This window comes from Theropithecus gelada, chromosome 18 (assembly GCF_003255815.1).
Source record: "Theropithecus gelada isolate Dixy chromosome 18, Tgel_1.0, whole genome shotgun sequence".
In the NCBI taxonomy this organism is placed as follows: domain Eukaryota; kingdom Metazoa; phylum Chordata; class Mammalia; order Primates; family Cercopithecidae; genus Theropithecus; species Theropithecus gelada.
In genome coordinates, this window is record NC_037686.1 from 62,637,558 (window position 1) to 62,656,046 (window position 18,489).

Here is an 18,489-nt window from a genome sequence, read left to right on the forward strand (position 1 = left end):
ATGGTTTGTTGCTGATGCTCCTTACTCTGAATCAACAAAGGAAGCTCATTTGTTTCACTTTGTGAAAACTCTTCATTTTTTCCCCAGACTTTCCATTTCACGCTGTGTGAATTTTATTAAGATCTCTTTCAGAGAAGCTAAGTGCTGGCTCTATAGGGCCCTAAGGGATCACAGTTGCAGCCTCTGTAATGTCGGGAGCCTCTTGAGACATTTCTATTGAAAACTCCTTGGAGAATCAGAGAAGAATCTAAAATCTTTTTGGTGCTCAAAGAAAGTTTTCCTCATGAATATTTTTATGTTATAACTTGAAAATTGCTTGATGTTGTAACCTGAAAAATCAACACAGAAATCCAGTTAATAGCCAATATCCAAATATTAGCATATTGATATTGGGTGGGTCTTTCTGAAAACTTTCTTAAAAGCTAGCTTAAAATATTATTTTCCATTTTAGAGTTAGCCTTTGTTAATAAAACTTACCTATAATCCTATTGAATAACAACTTGTTAGTGGAATTTTCCCAATGTTTTTAAAAAGTAATTCTAATTAGTTGAAAAAGAATTTGCATTCTGATTTTTCCCTGAATTGACGTAAGAATATTATATGCTCTCAGAAATGACATAACTGCATAACAGTTTGTCCATAATAGTCTATATCATAATGGCAGATAAAAATACTGTAATTCATCTGTTTTTAATCTTTAAATATTGGAAAGCACCCACTGTCATTATCTAAATCTTTTTGTTCCTTTACACTGTTGTGAATGCTTCCTTTTTAGACATCCAAATATACATGGATTTTTATTTTAAGTTCCATTTTCATGTACCATTTAAAGATACATTTTTTGGTTCGTTTGCTTATGGCTGAATCAGCCTCACTAACTCCTGTGGAGATCAGGAGGAGGAGGCACAAGGGTAAGGGTTTTGTCTACGTGGAAAACTTACGTACTTGAACACATGGAGACCCATCTCTTTCCCTATCTGTTCTCACAGAATGTGTGACACAGGAGAAGGACTATTCACTTTTCAAACGAGGGAAGGAGAAATGATCTATCAGAAGGTCCATTCTGCAACATTGGCCATAGCTGAGCAACATGAAAGATTAATGCTAGAAATGGAGCAGAAAGCCCGGGTAAGGCCCCTTTCCTTGGTAACCTATCAGCTTGAAAATGAATGTCACTGGGGTCTGATGTACACCATGTATGTGTGGGGCCATTCATGTCAGTGCCTGGGTGTTCACCCTGCCCTGATCCTGAGGGCTTACCCTACCTTCTCACCTAATATCCTACTCAATATGTCACAGAAGAAGTTATTTGTGGCCACCAAGTGTGAGCCCTGCACTTCTGGCATATACCTATGTAAGATCTGTTGCCTTGGATGTCAGAGAGTGGAGTGCATAATGAAATAAGAAGCAATGCTGCCTGCATGTCCCCACATACGGTTGGATCATCAGATTTAAATATGGGCTCAAAATAACTAGGAAAATTAAGTTCTTACCAGAAAGGGTTCCACTTTTTTTTTTTTAATCTTTATTTTTATCCTATATGCTTTAAAACTTCTAGCTTTTTCTGTATATGTAATAAAATGTTTGCAGAAGGAGTTTATGCTAGTTGACAACAGAATAATTTGTTTATCATCTCGTCCTGGAACTGTAGTCCAGTTTTAGGATCAAGCTAAAAAATCATGTAGTAAAGAATCTAAAAGTAGTAAATTTTATTAATATGAGCTGAAAAATAATTATAAGCTTTATCACTAATTTGCTTGAAAAGCAAACAATGAAATGACTATTGATTATAATCTTAAGAGCATTATTTTCTCTAGGATTTATGAAGATGCATCTGAGTTAATCTATAGAAGGACAGGTGGTATTTGGGAAGCATCTATAATTCTCTTTGTGAAACATCAATAAGTCTATTCTAATTTAAAGACAATGAAGTTTTATATTACTATTTTAGTTTTATCTCCAAAATTCTATGAAATATTTAAGTATAAAATAAAAATTTTTAAAAGAAAGAAAACAGAAGTAGCTTAAATGATCATATTTTATTCTTAATGCACTTCTAATTTTCTCAATCCTACCTTTATCTCTCCATCTGAGGTATGGTTAAAAAGAGCCTTCCTAACACCTCAGGAGGGAAAGGGCATCACAGGACATTGGACTGCCCATGGAAATGAAAGAGTAGCTTGAGCATTTGTAGGATGATTAAGATGAGACTGTGGGATTGACTGAAGAATCATCAATTAGAGAGGGCTAGTAAAACTTAAATCTTCTAGAAAGATTTGGGTAAACTTTAAACCATTGTAACAATTACCTAAATGTGATGCTTTTCTAGTGATTAAAATCAAGTGGAAAAATATATCAAATTTCAAATTATTTCAGAGTCATGCATATTGATCATCAGCCCATATTTTCAATCTGCTGGTGCTTGTTTTCAACCAAAATTAACCATGGGGTTAACCATGATGTCACTTGCTATTAGTTAACCTCTGTACTTTACTTATAGTTGTTTTAAACAAGCAAAAGCTCAGAGTGATTTAGATTATATTTTAATGATGGAAATTCCAAGAACTCTTTCACCTACTGTAATTATCTGCCATAAAGAATACCCCACTGAGGCTCTGGGCTTGCATCCCACCACCACCACTTACTGGCTGTGTAATCTTGGGCAAGTTATTTAACTCTGGTTTTCCTTTTTCTGTAACAAGGGCATGTAATTGTTCTACTCATTTGATTGTTAGTTTCTGTGCATTCATCTATATAAAGTGCTTACAATCAGACCAAGCACATAGAAGTACCATGAAAGCGTTCATTATGGATGAGGGTGATGTCTGACTGACATTGAATAACAAGAGTTGCTATTATGGCTACATAATATCCTTCACACTCTTTCAAGTATTTCTAACAATGTTGTGCCAAAATATTTGCTAAACAAAACTTAATTCACTTTTGTTGTTGATGTTGTATGTTTCTCATTGTCCTGTGCCACTGAGAAGCAAGTCAAAGGACTGGAGTCAAGTAATTGCTGTTAATGACTCAGAGATGAGATAAGGGATCCAGTCACTGTAACCGCAGGCAGTCTAAAACCAGGGTGTACACCACAGACGTGGGTACCGACATCAGTGCTGAGACAGACAGAAGAGAATGCAACAAACATTTAAACAGCAGGCTCAGCAAGGCTCAACAGAGAAACTTTCTAGAAATTACAAAACCAGAGAATCCATCACTCAGCGCATACATGTCAATAGAGTGGTTTAATTCAGAAATAATTTCACAGCTATGCTTTCCTCTGCAGGTTAACGCTAGTAAGAATTACTCTACGGCTAATTTGTCCTTCAGAGTAAACTGAACTAATCCTTTTCCAAGTGCAAGCTGCTTCAAGTTGATAAATGCCTCAATTTCCAAAATACTACAACCAAAAGCAAAGTTTTCCAGTTCTCCCAGATCCTTTTTTTTTTTTTTTTATTTAATATAGATACCACCTCTCCATGCACAAAACTTTTCTTTGTTGCTGCTGTTTTTTTGAGACAGAGTCTCGCTCTGTCACCCAGGCCAGAGTGCAGTGGTGTGAACACAACTCACTGCCAGCTTCAACCTCCTGGGCTGAAGTGATCCTCCGGCCTCAGCCCCCGACTAGCTGGTACCACAGGCCTGCACCACTATTCCCAGCCAATTTTTTTTTTTTTTTTTTTGTAGAGATGAGGTCTTACTATGTTGCCCAGGCTGGTGTTGAACTCCTGGGTTCGAGCGATCCAACTTCTTGGCTTCCCAATGTTCAGGAATACAGGTGTACCATGCCTGGTCACGGAAAATTTTTTTAAAAACTTCCAACAAGTATGAAAGAATGTTTAAATACTCTAATTCTTCATTTGCTATTTAAAATAACAAAATTGTTACTCGAAAGTTGGATAAACTCAAATGAGAAATAATGTCTCAACAACCGTTTCTTACTATAAAAGAGTTTTAAGATACATGGGAGAATTAAGCTAGGGTAATACATATTAAACGAACTATTTGAGGAATGTGTTTCAAATAGTTGAGAAAATGATGAAAGCTAGATATTTGAACGAATATGTTCATCTCTAGAAATGTTTCCGTTTCACAGAGATCATTCTTGTTCTTAGAGCTAGCAGAGTTCTTTGGATTCCATTGCCAAAAGTATCTGTAGCTGGTTTGACGTGCATGTGCAACATTATCAAAGAAGGTTTTGACATTCTTTGTGATAGAAGCCATTCATCAGAAACGGTATCACGAATGCATCCATGTGACTTAGGCTGTTAAGGTTGAGTACAGGCTGAACTCATGGACAAGGCCCCAACTGGAAATAATTTTAGATTTTCACAGACCCTGTTTTACACACACACACACACACACACATTAAACGAAAAGTGCTTTCTTTTAAAATGTGCCTTTTATGTTTAAAGCAATTATAAAATGCTCACATGTAAAGAGCAGTTGAGAATGAGAAAATTTTTTTCTGCTATATCCAAAATAAGTAAGCAAAAAGAAGTGTTAGTGGGGGGCATTGTCAGTCATTTCCAATCTTCTAACATTGCAAGTAATTTTAAAACATTTGTATACAAACACCCTCACAAAATGAGAATTTCAGTGTTAAAAAAACAGCATTTAGGATGCTCCTGTTCCGCAATCCCCATCTCCTGGCTCACCAGGAAAGCTCTGTACACAGTGTAAGGACAAATAGCGTGGGTGCTATTGAAATGCCAGGAAGATAAAGACTTTGTCTAATGCTTTAAAAACATCAGTGGGACTTGCCAAATGGGCTGCCCTCCAGAGCTGTCAATTCTGTGATTTTCCTAAGCTCTGGTGAACAGAAAAAGAAAACATTGGGAGGCCGAGGTGGGCGGGTCACTTGAGGTCAGGAGTTCGAGACCAGCCTGGCCAACATGGTGAAACCCCGCCTCTACTAAAAAATACAGTAATTAGCTGGGTGTGGTGGCGGGTGCCTGTAATCCGGAGGCTGAGGCAAGAGAATTGCTTGAACCCAGGAGGTGGAGGTTGCAGTGAGCCGAGATAACGCCATTGCCTTCCAGCCTGGGCAACTCCGTCTCAAAAAAAAAAAAAAAAAAAAGAATAACTGCAAGTTAAGTTATTATTCAGTGTTCTATTCATGATTTTATCACTCAATATTATCAATATTAATCTTAAGATTAGAGCTTTAATGATTGCTGACAGTGATCAGCTTTCTGCCAGGAAATACACCACTTGCCTATTTGTGAAATTTTTTTTACTGATAGTCGTGGATTGTGACGAAACAGCACAAGCTGAATTAGAACAAATTATGGTCGATAATGAAAATGTGAAAATGGATCTGTGATCCCAGTTAATCAATTCACTCACTATTGTTCAGTTTCAGAACACTAAAGAAAATTTAGTCTAAACAACGAAAAAACCTCACATGGCCGGGTGGGGTGGCTCACGCCTGCAATCCCTGCACTTTGGGAGGCCAAGGTAGACAGATCACTTGAGGTCAGGGGTTCAAGACCAGCCTGGCAAACATGGTGAAAATCCGTCTCTACTAAAAATACAAAAAGTTAGCTGGGCGTGATGATGGGCACTTGTAATCCCAGCTACTCAGGAAGCTGAGACAACAGAATCACTTGAACTTGAGAGGCAGAGGTTGTGGTGAGCAGAGATGGTACCATTGTACTCCAGCCTGGGCAACAATAGCGAAACTCCATCTTAAAAAACCAACCCACACATATACATGCCCAAGAAGAAACATGTATTTCTGCATAAGGACACAAAGGAGGTAGAGATAGTGAGAAAGCAGTGTGTAATTTGTCTAATCAGTGGTGCTCTTGCATGATGAGTAAAAACTAGACTAGCATTCTTTTAAATGTATTGTTTCCTTAAAATTTGATACTTTAGATGTCACTTCAGAAAATGCTTTCATGCATGAATATATGTATATGTTTGTACTTCTCAAATGTAATCAAATAGATCAGAGTTGATTCTGTATACGAAAAATCATTGCCTAACACAAAAGACTGCAATTTCTGTGTTAAATACAATTTTGTTTCTTTTATTTGCATTGCTGGAACCGAATATAAAGAAAGCTGCACAAGGATAGTTTTCTTAAATGAAAGTAACAGATTTCAAAGGCTCATCAAAATGACCCAACATACAGACATTATAACATACATACAACCCAATGACTCAGATTATCTTTTCTTTGAAACTAATGCTATAAAATAGAAGTATTTTTTAAATGTAGGCCACTAAAATCTAAGTTGATATAAGCATTGCCTGGGAAGATAACGAAGGCCACATCCAGTGAATGTGAGCAGAGGTGTCAGTTCCTGGGATGTGTTCACTGAACGCAAACACAGTTTGTAGAAGGAACACAGTAGGATTTAGGAGGTTGTATTCCAGGGAAAGACTGCAACAGAGCTATGTGACCTTGGGCAAGTCACATTTTCTGTGCTTCAGTTACTTGTACTTAAAGGTGCCGAGTGAGGCACAATGATATCATAATATGTACTTCAGTGTTAGACCACCTCCTCGTCTTTAGTAAAAGCTCAGTAATGAGCCAATTCATAAAATGGCTAGCAAGAAACAGTTTAGCTTTAAGTGGGAAAAACTTTTAACCATCACTAAAAATTCATCCCAGCTTTCAGTACGTGCAGATACTAGAAATTAATTTTATGAACTTAACGATAGCCTCTATATATTTACATTTTTTAAAATTTAAAAACCCAAAATTTGATTTTAAATCACTAAGAAATTTAACATTTTGTGTATTTATCATATTCATTATATTCTAAGAGCAGCTCTGTAAATGTCTACTTACAAATAAATAGAGATAATAGAGATTAAAAATATACATGTTGTTAAATGCATTACTGATTGCAGACGGAAATGGTGTTGAAAGTGAATGACAGTTTCTGCTGTTATTCCCAAACTCAGCTTATTTTCAGACTTCCTGAAAGTATTTTGGTCCATACGTGGTTTTATTTATTTAATATTTATTTATTCATTTATTTAGAGAGTCTCTCACTCGTTGCCCAAGGTGGAGTGCAGTGACATGATCTTGGCTCACTGCAACCTCTACCTCCTGGTTTCAAGCGAATCTTGTGCCTCAGCCTCCACAGTAGCTGGAATTACAGGCACATGCCACCACGCCTGGCTATGTTTTTGTATTTTAGTAGAGAGCGTTTTGCCATGTTTCCCAGGCTGGTCTCGAACTCCTGAGCTCAGGCAATCTACCCGGTTCGGCCTCCCAAGGTGCTAGGATTACAGGCATGAGCCACCGCACTTGGCCAATACATGATTTGAAATATACAATAACACCCATTTTTTCAGAGGTGTAATGAAAATATCCTACAAAGTTCAATTAAGTGACATCTAGCAACTTTAATTCAATGACCATGTAAATATTGCCTTTTATTTGTCATTCTGGTACAGACTTAGCAGTTCTCTTCTAATTCCTTTCCATTTATTTTAAATAAAATGGAAGATTAAGTGTGAGGTGTCCCTTGTTGAAAATTAAACCAAGTCGGTAAGAAGCCCATTGCCCATAAGCCTTCAAACTTCAGAGGACTGTTTTAACGAGTACAGAGTGCCAAGCATGGCTGGCTTAAGGTCTCTGGCATCTCTATTCTCATACGGTTTTCAGAGGTTTCAGGAGTCCTTTTCCAAGAATAAAGCTCAATGTTCAACTGAAAGAGCACTTGTATGCAGCATTTTCTGATTAAACAGTAAAAACATTTCTTTTCACAATTGACATACATTTCACATGTCACTTCATGTATTTTCTGGCCACTTGTACCTTTGCAATATTTCTTACATTTTTTTCACCCAGTCCCTCTTGTGTCAGTCATACCAGAGAATGTGCTGGCATATGTACCCTAGAGGCATTTCTTAACTCTCTTCATCAGAGAAAGCTATGGCTATCCCTTCCCAGCTTACAATGCACACACACACACACACACACACACACACAGAATGCACACATGCATACACACATGGACCATATTCTGCTGTTGTCTCACTTGTCTCATCTGTTCCACTTTTCCCCATCTGCTGGTATTATTCAGCTATTCCTCATATGCATTTGTGGGGTTGTATTTTTATTTGGTAATTAGGCTTAGATCAAAATATGTCTGAATTGTCATTCTTTCAATACCTCAGTTTGGACAAAATTGTGTCTTGACCACATATACACACGTAGACCCCTCTGGTCTATGCCACTTCTTCCATGCAGGAGTAGAAATTCCAATGCAGCCATCTTTACCAAGCACTTAACATGTGACACACACTATGCTTTTCACTCCCTAAGTACATCTTATAACAATACAACACTTTAGGTTACACTGACTCCAGTTTAGAGATAAGGAAAAACTGAATCTTAAAAAAAAAAATGTGCCTTCCTGAGGTCCAATTAGGAGGCAGCCGTGGAGTTGATATCTGATAACAGGTTGGTGGAAAGCAAAGCTCATGTTAACTACCCTCTGATTCTGCCATGCATACTGTGGTGTTCTGTCTTGAACATGAGAAACAGGCACTCGCATTCCTGCTCTGGCTTTGTGAAATTTACCCAAATCGGTGTAATTCTCATTCTTATCTGTATCCTGGAGGAGAGAGATCCAGTAATTTTACAGTGAGAGTCATGGGGAAGAGGGAAGAATATCAGGATTCTGAAACCTCAGAGCCACTCAACTAGCTATGTCACCATAGCAACTAGCTATGAACAAATTATATTATCCGTCTGCACCTCATTGTCCTTGTCTATCAAGTTCAGATGGCATATTTGTTGACAATTTATGTGAATATTCAGTGGTATAACATGAGACCAATTTGCACATTGGCTAGGCACATAGAGAATGGCTCATAAATGTCAATGTATAAATGAATTTCTTCTCAGTTGTATATAGATTTGTCTCAACTGCTAATCCAATTTTTAAATATTTAGGCAATCACTAGAGATAAAGAGCAAAAGGAAGGTCAGTTAGCATTTTTTTATACAAATGAATTTTATGTAAGTGAACACAAATTAGCATCAATGTTCACAGGGGGAAGCAAAGCCTCAAATCAACAAAGGAAAAAATTTCGAAGACAGTAAGATTACCTAGGTTGTATTTTTGGTAAAAGCATGAAGAGGTGTGGGTTGTCAATACCTTCATAAAATTCCCAACATCTGTCAGCCCACCTTCCTGGTAACTTAGGTCTTCTCAAAGGATAAGGATGGAATGTCCATATTGTAATATATTAGGGAGGAAGCTTTTTCTAGAAGATATCAGCATCAAAGTCTAAAGAGCAATGGACTCAGAGTCTAGAGAACTGTTTTCTATTGGGAGCTCTGTAGTTGAGATTTCCCCTTGAACAAATTCTTGAATTTTTCTGCATATTGATTTCCCATCTTTAAGAACATTGGTGGTTTTCTAAGAAGGATTTTAAACCTTGAATTGCATGACTTGTCCACATAGTTACTTGAAGCTTCCTCACTCCGTAGCAGTCTTACATGTATGCAGCCCTACATGGTGACTCAGAAGTAGTGAGAGGAAGAGAAGCTGTCATAAGGGTCTTAGAAGTCTTGTCCACAGCAGACATAATGTCACACCTACCATATGTTATACTAGTCACATCACCAAGAAGCCCAGATTAAAGGGAGCGAACAATCTTATATGCAAAGACACACAGACTCAAAAGTGGAGGAAAATTTACCAAGCAAATTGAAAACAAAAAAAGTGGGTTGCAATCCTAGTTTCTCACAAAACAGACTTTAAACCAACAAAGCTCAAAAAAGACAAAAAAGGGCATTACATGATGGTAAAGAGGTCAATTTAACAAGAGCTAACTGTTCTAAATATGTATACACCCAATACAGGAGCACCCAGATTCATAAAACCAGTTCTTAGAGACCCATAGAGACAGATTCCCACACAATAATAGTGGGAGAATTTAACACCCCACTGTCAATATTAGACAGATCGAGACAGAAACTTATTCAGGACTTGAACTCAGCTCTGGATCAAGTGGACCTGATAGACCCACTCCCAAAACAGGATATGCATTCTTCTTGGCACTTACTCTAAAATTTTTCCCACAATTGGAAGTAAATCACTCCTCAGCAGATGCAAAACAACTGAAATAACAGTATCTCAGACCACAGTACGATCAAATTAGAACTCAAGATTAAGAAACTCACTCAAAACCACACAACTACATGGAAATTGAACAACCTGCTCCCGAATGATTTCTGGGTAATGAAATTAAGGCAGAAATCAAACAGATGCTAGCAAGGTTGTGGAGTAATAGGAACACTTTTACACTGTCGGTGGAAATGTAAATTAGTTCAACCATTGTGGAAGATGGTGTGGCAATTCCTCAAAAGATCTAGAACCAGAAATATCATTCGACCAGTCATCCCATTACTGGGTGTATACTCGAAGAAATAGAAATCATTCTATTACAAAGATACGTGCATGCATATGTTCACTGAAGCACTGTTCACAATAGCCAAGACATGGAATCAACCCAAATGCCCACCAATGATAAACTGGATAAAGAAAATGTGGTATGTACATACCATGAACTACTATGCAGCCATAAAAAGAAATGAGATTATGTCCTTTTCATGGGACGTGGGATGAGCTGGAAGCCATTATCCCCAGCAAACTAATGCAAGAACAGAAAACCAAATACCACATGTTCTCATTGTTCAGTTCCCGTTTGCAAGTGAGAACACATGGACACAGGGAGGGGAACACCACACACTGGGGCCTGTTGGGGGTTGGGGTGGGGAGAGGGAGAGCATTAGGAAAATTAGCTACACTTAATACCTAGGTGATGGGTTGATAGGTGCAGCAAACCACCATGGCACATTTACCTATATAACAAACCTGCACATCCTGCACGTGTACCCCAGAACTTGAAAATTAAAAAAAGGAACATAGGCAATTTCTAAATGTCAGCTTTTAAATGAATTTGCAGTCATCTTAAATCTTTCACAAAATGCAATATTTAATACTATTTATGATGCAAGATTATGAGGAAAGACATTATACAGAATCTCTTGATGGTGAAAAAAGGACAAAAGCATAGAACAGAGTCATGATTCCAGTTTTGCTTCCACAGAATATATGGTCTAAGGAATGTCGATTATCTCAAAGCTTCAGCATCCTCTCAAAGAGGGACATTTCATCCTTTTCCTATCTTACAGGAATTTTATGAAGATTTAAGTAGATAAAAGTCAAGGAGTTGGCCAGGCATGGTGGCTCACACCTGTAATCCCAGCACTTTGGGAGGCCAAGGCAGGTAGGGTAGATCATGAGGTCAAAAGATCGAGACACCATCCTGGTCAACATGGTGAAACCCTGTCTCTTCTAAAAATAAAAAAAATTTTTTTTAGTTACGTGTGATGGTGCGTGCCTGTAGTCAAGCTACCTGGGAGGCTGAGGCAGGAGAATCACTTGAACCCGGGAGGCAGAGGTTGCAGTGAGCCACCAAGATTGTGCCACTGCACTCCTGCCTGGCAACAGAGTGAGACTCCATCTGGGAAAAAAAAAAAGTTCTGGGTCAAATACCAGATACAATGACTAAAGGGATATAAAAGAAAATGTAGAATACTTGAATTTGGCTGAAAATGAGGAAAAGGCATTATATAGAGAACATATGTGTGTTAAAAATGCTCAATTTCTACTAGACCATGTGCAGATGAAACGAAGATATTAATGGATGAACAACAGTTTCTTGAAAGTCCAGACTTCCTAGGAGAAAATACAGGAGATTCTTACTCATTTGGAAGGGTAGTGGCTAGAAGATGGAGGTGAGGTTGAATGTTAGGCCTGGGCAGAACGTTTAAAGGAGAGTTTAATAAAATAGCTAAGGAAGGGGACGGTAAGTTATAGAACCGTAAAACAGAAAGCTTTATGAATTAAACACCATTGTCATGTATAAAATAGTACTTAAAAAATGGGCAAGGAACATGAGTAGACATTTTTCAAAAGACAAAAATGGCTACAAAGGTTCATAAAAAATGCTGTACATTGCTATTAGGGGAATGCAAGTAAAACCACAATGAGATATTTTCACACATGTCAGAATGGCTATTTATAAAAAGATGAAAGGTAACAAGTGCTGGTGAGGACATGGAGAAAAGGAGACCGGGACCCCTGAACACTGTTGCTGGAAATGCAAAGTACAACCATCATGGAAAACAGCATGGAGGTTCCTCAGACATTTAAAAATAAAACTACCCCATAGGCCAGCGATTCTACTTCTAGGTATTTACCCAAATGATTTGAATCAGTTCAAAGAGATTCAGTTCTCCTGTATTCACTGCAGCATGTTACACAATAGTCAGTTTATGGAATCAACATAAGTGTTTATCAACAGATGAATGGATTAAGAAATGTGGAATATATACACAGTGGAATACTGAGCCTTAAAAAGAAAAACTGTCATTTTGCAGCAACATAGCCTTAAAGAAAACGGTCATTTGCAGCAACATAGATGGAATTGGAGAACATTATGCTAAGTTAAACAAGCCAGGCACGAAAAGACAAATACCACATGTTCTCACCTATAAAATCAAATCTAAAGCAATCAACTCAAAAGTAGAAAGTAGAGATGTGGCTACAAAGGCTAGGGACTTGGGGGCAACAGGGAGATGACGGTCAAAGGGTAATAGGCAGGAGGAGTATGTTTTATTTTGAGGTTTCTGTTGTGGCAAATACAGTTAGTAATGCTGTATTGTACATTTCAAAATTGCTAAATTTCAAATGTTATCACAAAAAAGATAAGTATTTGAATTAATGGTTATGTTAGATTGATTTCACTTGTATTCATAAATTATATCATGTGCCCCACAAATATTATAAATTGTCAGTTTATAGTAGTTAAAAAGTACTTAAGGATACAAGAAGAAATGGGCAGAAACATGCTAGTCATTTGAAATTAACACTTTCATGTTGATACAGATTAAAAATTAAATATATGGAGCAGGAAATGCAGAGCAAAGTGTTTACTATGTGTATATTTGAGTGTGTGTAGTAGAGAGATTCCATATCAATGTATCTTTTCATGTACCTATAAGATGTACAGAAATTGGCCATATAGTTAAAAATGAAAACTGAATTTTAATATATGGAAACTACTCAGTGCATGTTCTGATTAAAAATAAAAAAATTTGCACAAACGGCCCAGTGCAGTGGCTCACACCTCTAATGGCAGTGCTTTGGGAGACTGAGGTGGGAGAATTGAGACCAGAGTTCCAGGCCAACGTGGGCAACATAGTGAGATCTCGTCTCTAAAGAAAAAAAAAAAAAAAAAGCACAAAAAGTCATTACCTTAATATACACAAGCAATAACTTTATGTAAAAAAGGAAGTAGAGCTACAATTTACAATTATATAATTTTAGGAGAGAATACTTTCTATTCTACTTCACTCAGAAGCAAATGCTTTTATTAAACAATTAAAATTACTTGAGAAGGTAAAAAGATCAAGACAACCTAAGAAAAACAGCAGGTGGAAATTAGCACAAGCACAAAATAAAAACTGAAAAATATAAATTTACATAAAACAAGTCGCTCTAATAGAAACATTATCCAGAGTAAAAACCCAAATATATAAATTCGACATATGAAAGGACTTATAAAAACATGTATTTAAAAAAAATCCTAAAGAATTTGATGATTTTGTATTAAAATGTAAACAAAATAACCTTAGGAGAATTGACTTTTGGCAGAAACAGTCATAATTCTACTTATACATATGTAAACTAAAGTCCCTAGATGGCATACTAACCTAAATGTTTTCTAAAATTTTTCTCAAAATTCTTTAGTATTGAGATTTGTAAGTTTTAGTTGCAAAAGAGCAGAAATAACTTAATGCCTTTCAGTGTGGATATAGTAAATAAATTTGGGACATAGAAAGGTAGTCCTTTGTATTATTCAGGGTCCACTTAAGTAAATGGAGCCTGTGATAGTTCAATGGAGGAAATACGATACAGTAATTTAGATTCAAGAGATAGGAAGAGTAGAGACAATCAGATTAGCAAAAGCAGGAAAGATGCTACCAGCCCTGCTTCCCTTGCCTATTAGTTTCATGGATGTTGGCAGAAAACACAAAAAACTCCTGAGTCAGGGACGGAGGACTTTATTCCTGAGGCACAGTGAGCATCATAAGTTTCATGCTTCCACAGGTTTCCCTGGTCCCTAGGTCCCACAGAGTCACGTGGAGCAGCCAGGGTGGATGCTGCTGCATGTTGCCCCAGCCAAGGTATCCGAGTTAGCAACTCCCAATCTTATCGGGGGGCTAACTAGCAACCCTGCCCAGCCTTTTCCTTGGAGGAAGACAGGATCTGTACTGTCCTGTTCAGGCAGAGGGCAGATCCGTTTCCTGGAGGAAGACATTTCTATCTTCTGAGGCTGTTTGCTGTACCAACATGGTTGAAAATATAGTAACAGAAGTGCAAAGCCAGAGTGACACAGGAAGAATTGTTTCCTAAAAATGACTTTTTCAATGAAATGTGTTCAAAAGAATCTTCCAAAGTTTAGGGGAGGGGAGACATTAGAGTTGGAATCTTATTTATAAATGAGATTCGTAGATGATATCAAAGTGTATTTATGTATTGCCTAAATGGGAAAAACACAAAGAACCCACTCTTGTTTCCATCTTTCCGAGAGCCGTCTAAATCTAAACTTTTCTGGTTGGGGAGAAGGGTCTTTTCTCATCACCTTGAGGACAGCATAATTCTCATCTGTGTTATATTCGAACAAGGGTATCAAAATGCAGTCTCCCATATGGCACACTTTGGGGCTAAATTATTTTCTTAGACTGTTGGCTTTATGATGAGATATGTCAGTTGTCCCTCTCAAAGCACAAGTGTTTGAACTGCTCTCCAGGCTTACTTTAGCTGTGATCTCTACCCTCTTTCCAGATACTAAGTAACTCCCGATTCATTGCTCATATTCTAGAAAACTGACTGCTGTTTCAAAAGAATAGAAGACAGAATTAGAGCGAAAAATGGCAAAAAGTGATGGCAAGTGTATCAAGAACTAAATGCTTCCTAGTCTAGTTGATTTCTGCATATATGCTAGAACATTCTTTCTAAATCCAGACCCTATGCGAAAAGGAGAAGCATCGCCTGCAGGAAATAGTCTTATAAATACCAAGGGAATTCTGGCACAAAGATTGCAGAATTTTGTATAGCTGAGATTTTTTTTTAAACTAAGTCCACAAAAAAAGAAAAATCAATACAGCAGACCCTTGCAGAGAAGGAATGAAAACTTTGAACACATGTATCCATCTTGTTTAATTTCTTAAAATACATTGTTTAGAAATCTCAATGTTTTATAAATATTTGCAATATAAATACAAATTGCTTTTTAATATACATGCTTTTAGAATCCTAAAACTCCTCCTGGTCAAATTGATGCATTGCTTTTTCAGTTAAGAAATTACTATAGCATTTTAAGCTTTTTCTTAATGCTTTTAATTGAAGCATTATAATATGAAAATAGTTAAGGATGTGTGTCCTTGTTGAAGCCTGTCATCAAAAGAAGTTTTACACCTGTAATCCAGGCTACTCGCGAGGCTGAGGTGGCAGAATTGCTTGAGCTTGGGAGGCAGAGGTTGCAGTGAGCCAAGATTGCACCACACTCCAGCCTGGGCAACAGAGTGAGACGCTATCTCAAAAAAAAAAAAAAAAATTCATCAAGTGTGCTTGAAATACTGTCTTAGTCATTGCACAAAACAGGTCAATTTGTAATACATTGCTTAAAGTTCATAAAATTAAAAATTGCTGGTTAAATCAGACAGATTCTACACCACTTAGATTCCCCATGACAGTACTCATTAATTTGCTCAGCTTGCTATAACAAAATACCACAAACTGGAGGGGTTGAACAGCAGAAATTCTCACAGTTCTGGAGGCTGGAAGTGCAAAAAAAAAAAAAAATGAAGATGCCTGCAGGGTTAGTTTCTCCTGAGGCCTTCTCAACTTTTAGATGGGTGCTTCCTTGCTGTGTCCTTAATGGTCTTTTCTCCGAATATTTATCCCTGGGTCTCTTCCTCTTCATCTAAGGGCACAAAGTCCTATTTGATTATGGTCCCCACCCTTGTGTCCTCCTTTAATCTTCATTAACCTCTTTAAAAAGCCTTATCTTCAAAATATAGTCATTTGGGGGTTAGTGCTTTAACATGAATTTGTGCGGAAACAGTTCAGTCTATAGCAGTACTCAATACAAAAGGTACACATGGGGAATGGACTCTCTTCTAAAATCCTGGGGGAACATCTAGACATTGAGAAATGGGAGACTAGATCTGTATCCCTAGCAAAGATCAAGAAAATCCATAATCAATTTTTTGAACATAAATTTTCCATTTTTCAGCAACAAGTTATGGAAGTAGAATAGAGAGAAACCTAAGGAATAAATAGAATATCATTAAAAGCATCCTAGAACATGAAAATGAAGAGAGAAAAGTAGAGAAACTTGAGGTGTAAAACAATACAGGGAGATTCAGAAGGAAATCATGTGGAAGAATTATCCAGTGGCTTCCAACTATATTTCCAGCAAAAAATGCTAACTGTATTTTCCTGATGCTTAAAAACTGACCATTTGGGAAGAAAAATGTCTCCCAGAATAAGAAAAAATAGAAGAAAAAGCACTTTCAATCACATTTTGGAAAGATTAATTTACCAATGATCTACTGTATGCTGAGTAATAAACAAATTATATTAGAAAAAGGAAGAGTAGACCGAACCGTGATTAGTATGAGACTGAATCTATGGATTGTTATTAATGGGCATTGCTGACATGAATTGAAGATTTATGTGTTTAATTAAGTTTATGCCTCATATGGGAAATTGGCTTTAAAGACAAAAGTCCTATCTTTTCTCCCAATAATGCTTTCATAAAATGAGCCTTGCCTCTAGTTCTTTGTGGTGGTGGACTTCCATCCATGAGGCTGTAATGCATGTTTTCAATGTGTACAGCCCTACTTGCAGAGTCCCCCCCCCACTGTTAGGTCCAGGGTAAAACTGGAAACGCCCATTGTTGATGCAGGGTTTTTTTGTTCCTTAGTTCAGCTAAATCCAGGTTCTTGTCTCACAACCAGGAAAAAGTAAGGCATGCAAACACATTGAAGGGTGAGAGTGGAATTTAAGCAAAAGGGGAGCTCTCAGCAAAGAGCTGTCCCGCCAGCCAGCTCCCACCTCAGATTGAGCACCAGGCCACCACACAGGAGCTGAAGGGACCAGGCGGCTCCTCCCCTGCATAAGGTGTTAATTCCTGGTGTCTCCATCCCATTTTTTCCAGTGTGCACATGGGCCCTTATAGTCTGAGCCACCCTACGTTCATTCATTTCCTTTACTGCACATGTGTTAAGGGACAATTTTTTTTTTTTTTTTACCGTGGGCATGTTTAGACAAGTCCCCTATGTACAATGGACCTGGGTGGGTCCGAGGTTCTCCGGGGACACTTTATCTGCCTAGGTATTTGGCTGCCTGCCATTATTGTTACCAAACCACCCAAAAGATTCTGAAAGCACTGCTCTATGATAACCCAGAAGCTTGTCTCCGTAGAACCCCACCCCTATAAACACCAACCACAGGATGTGGATGTGGATAGTTCACCTGTTTATGTAATAAGCAGGAAAACTTTGAAGTCTACCAAATTTTGAAAAAACAAAGAATGGCTGCAAAGTTACCATTTGGAGCCATCTTTAAAAAAAAGATACCTCAACAGTGCCAGACTTTTAAGTAGACTGAGTATGGCACTTTTGTGACAAGACGTAGCAGCTCCAGAAATGTCTTACCACTAAGTAAAATGAAATATGTGCAAGCTCTTTAATTCCACTTTCTATTAAAATGTAAGAACCTTAGTTTTATGTGGCCTTTAACGACCTGTTGTGTCATATCGGGTACTTTCCTGATAGCATCTTCTATGAAGGGTGGCAAGAGTCAAATCCAATGCTGGATGTAGAAGTATGTGATCCATCCAAGCATCAAGGGCCGGACAGGGACTGTGCAGGAGCACCGTGGACACACCACAGTAGCAGCAAGGCACGCCAAGCCTAGATTTGACAGATCTTTGCAACTCTGTTTTGCCAGAAGTCAGGCATCAGAGAAAATGAGATTTTATTAGAGGATTACTCATTGTCAAAAGTAAACATTTCCTCAGGTTGGGTCAGACATGTGTGCCAAGACTAAATAAAACCATTTCTGCATGTTTCTTGAGACTTCTTGTCCATTAATAAAAATAAAGCTATTTCTTGAAAACGCAATGTAAACTTATTTTCTTTGAACTAATCACGAAGCTGAGTATGTGATATTGTGTGAATCTTCTCAGCTATCCTTAAAATATTTTGAATAAACATGCCACAATTTTATCAGTGTTTCTCAGAGAATACCTTTTTAATATGTACAAGATTCTATTACAGGAGCAAGGAAAAAGGTCTATTTGAGAAAATATCCATTGTGTAAGGTTGGGAGGACATGTAAGGAAAAATTTTTAGAGATTGAAATGGGT

The 18,489-nt window shown here is 37.6% G+C and overlaps 1 protein-coding gene across 1 annotated transcript in view; it reads left to right on the plus strand.

Annotated features, from left to right (window-relative positions):
- DOK6 (docking protein 6) overlaps positions 1–18,489 on the plus strand; it is a 435,864-nt gene that overhangs the window by 328,124 nt on the left and 89,251 nt on the right. The window contains exon 6 of the mRNA XM_025365197.1: positions 990–1,128. Within this exon, the coding sequence (XP_025220982.1) occupies positions 990–1,128 (139 nt within the window). The remainder of the gene's footprint in view (positions 1–989; positions 1,129–18,489) is intronic.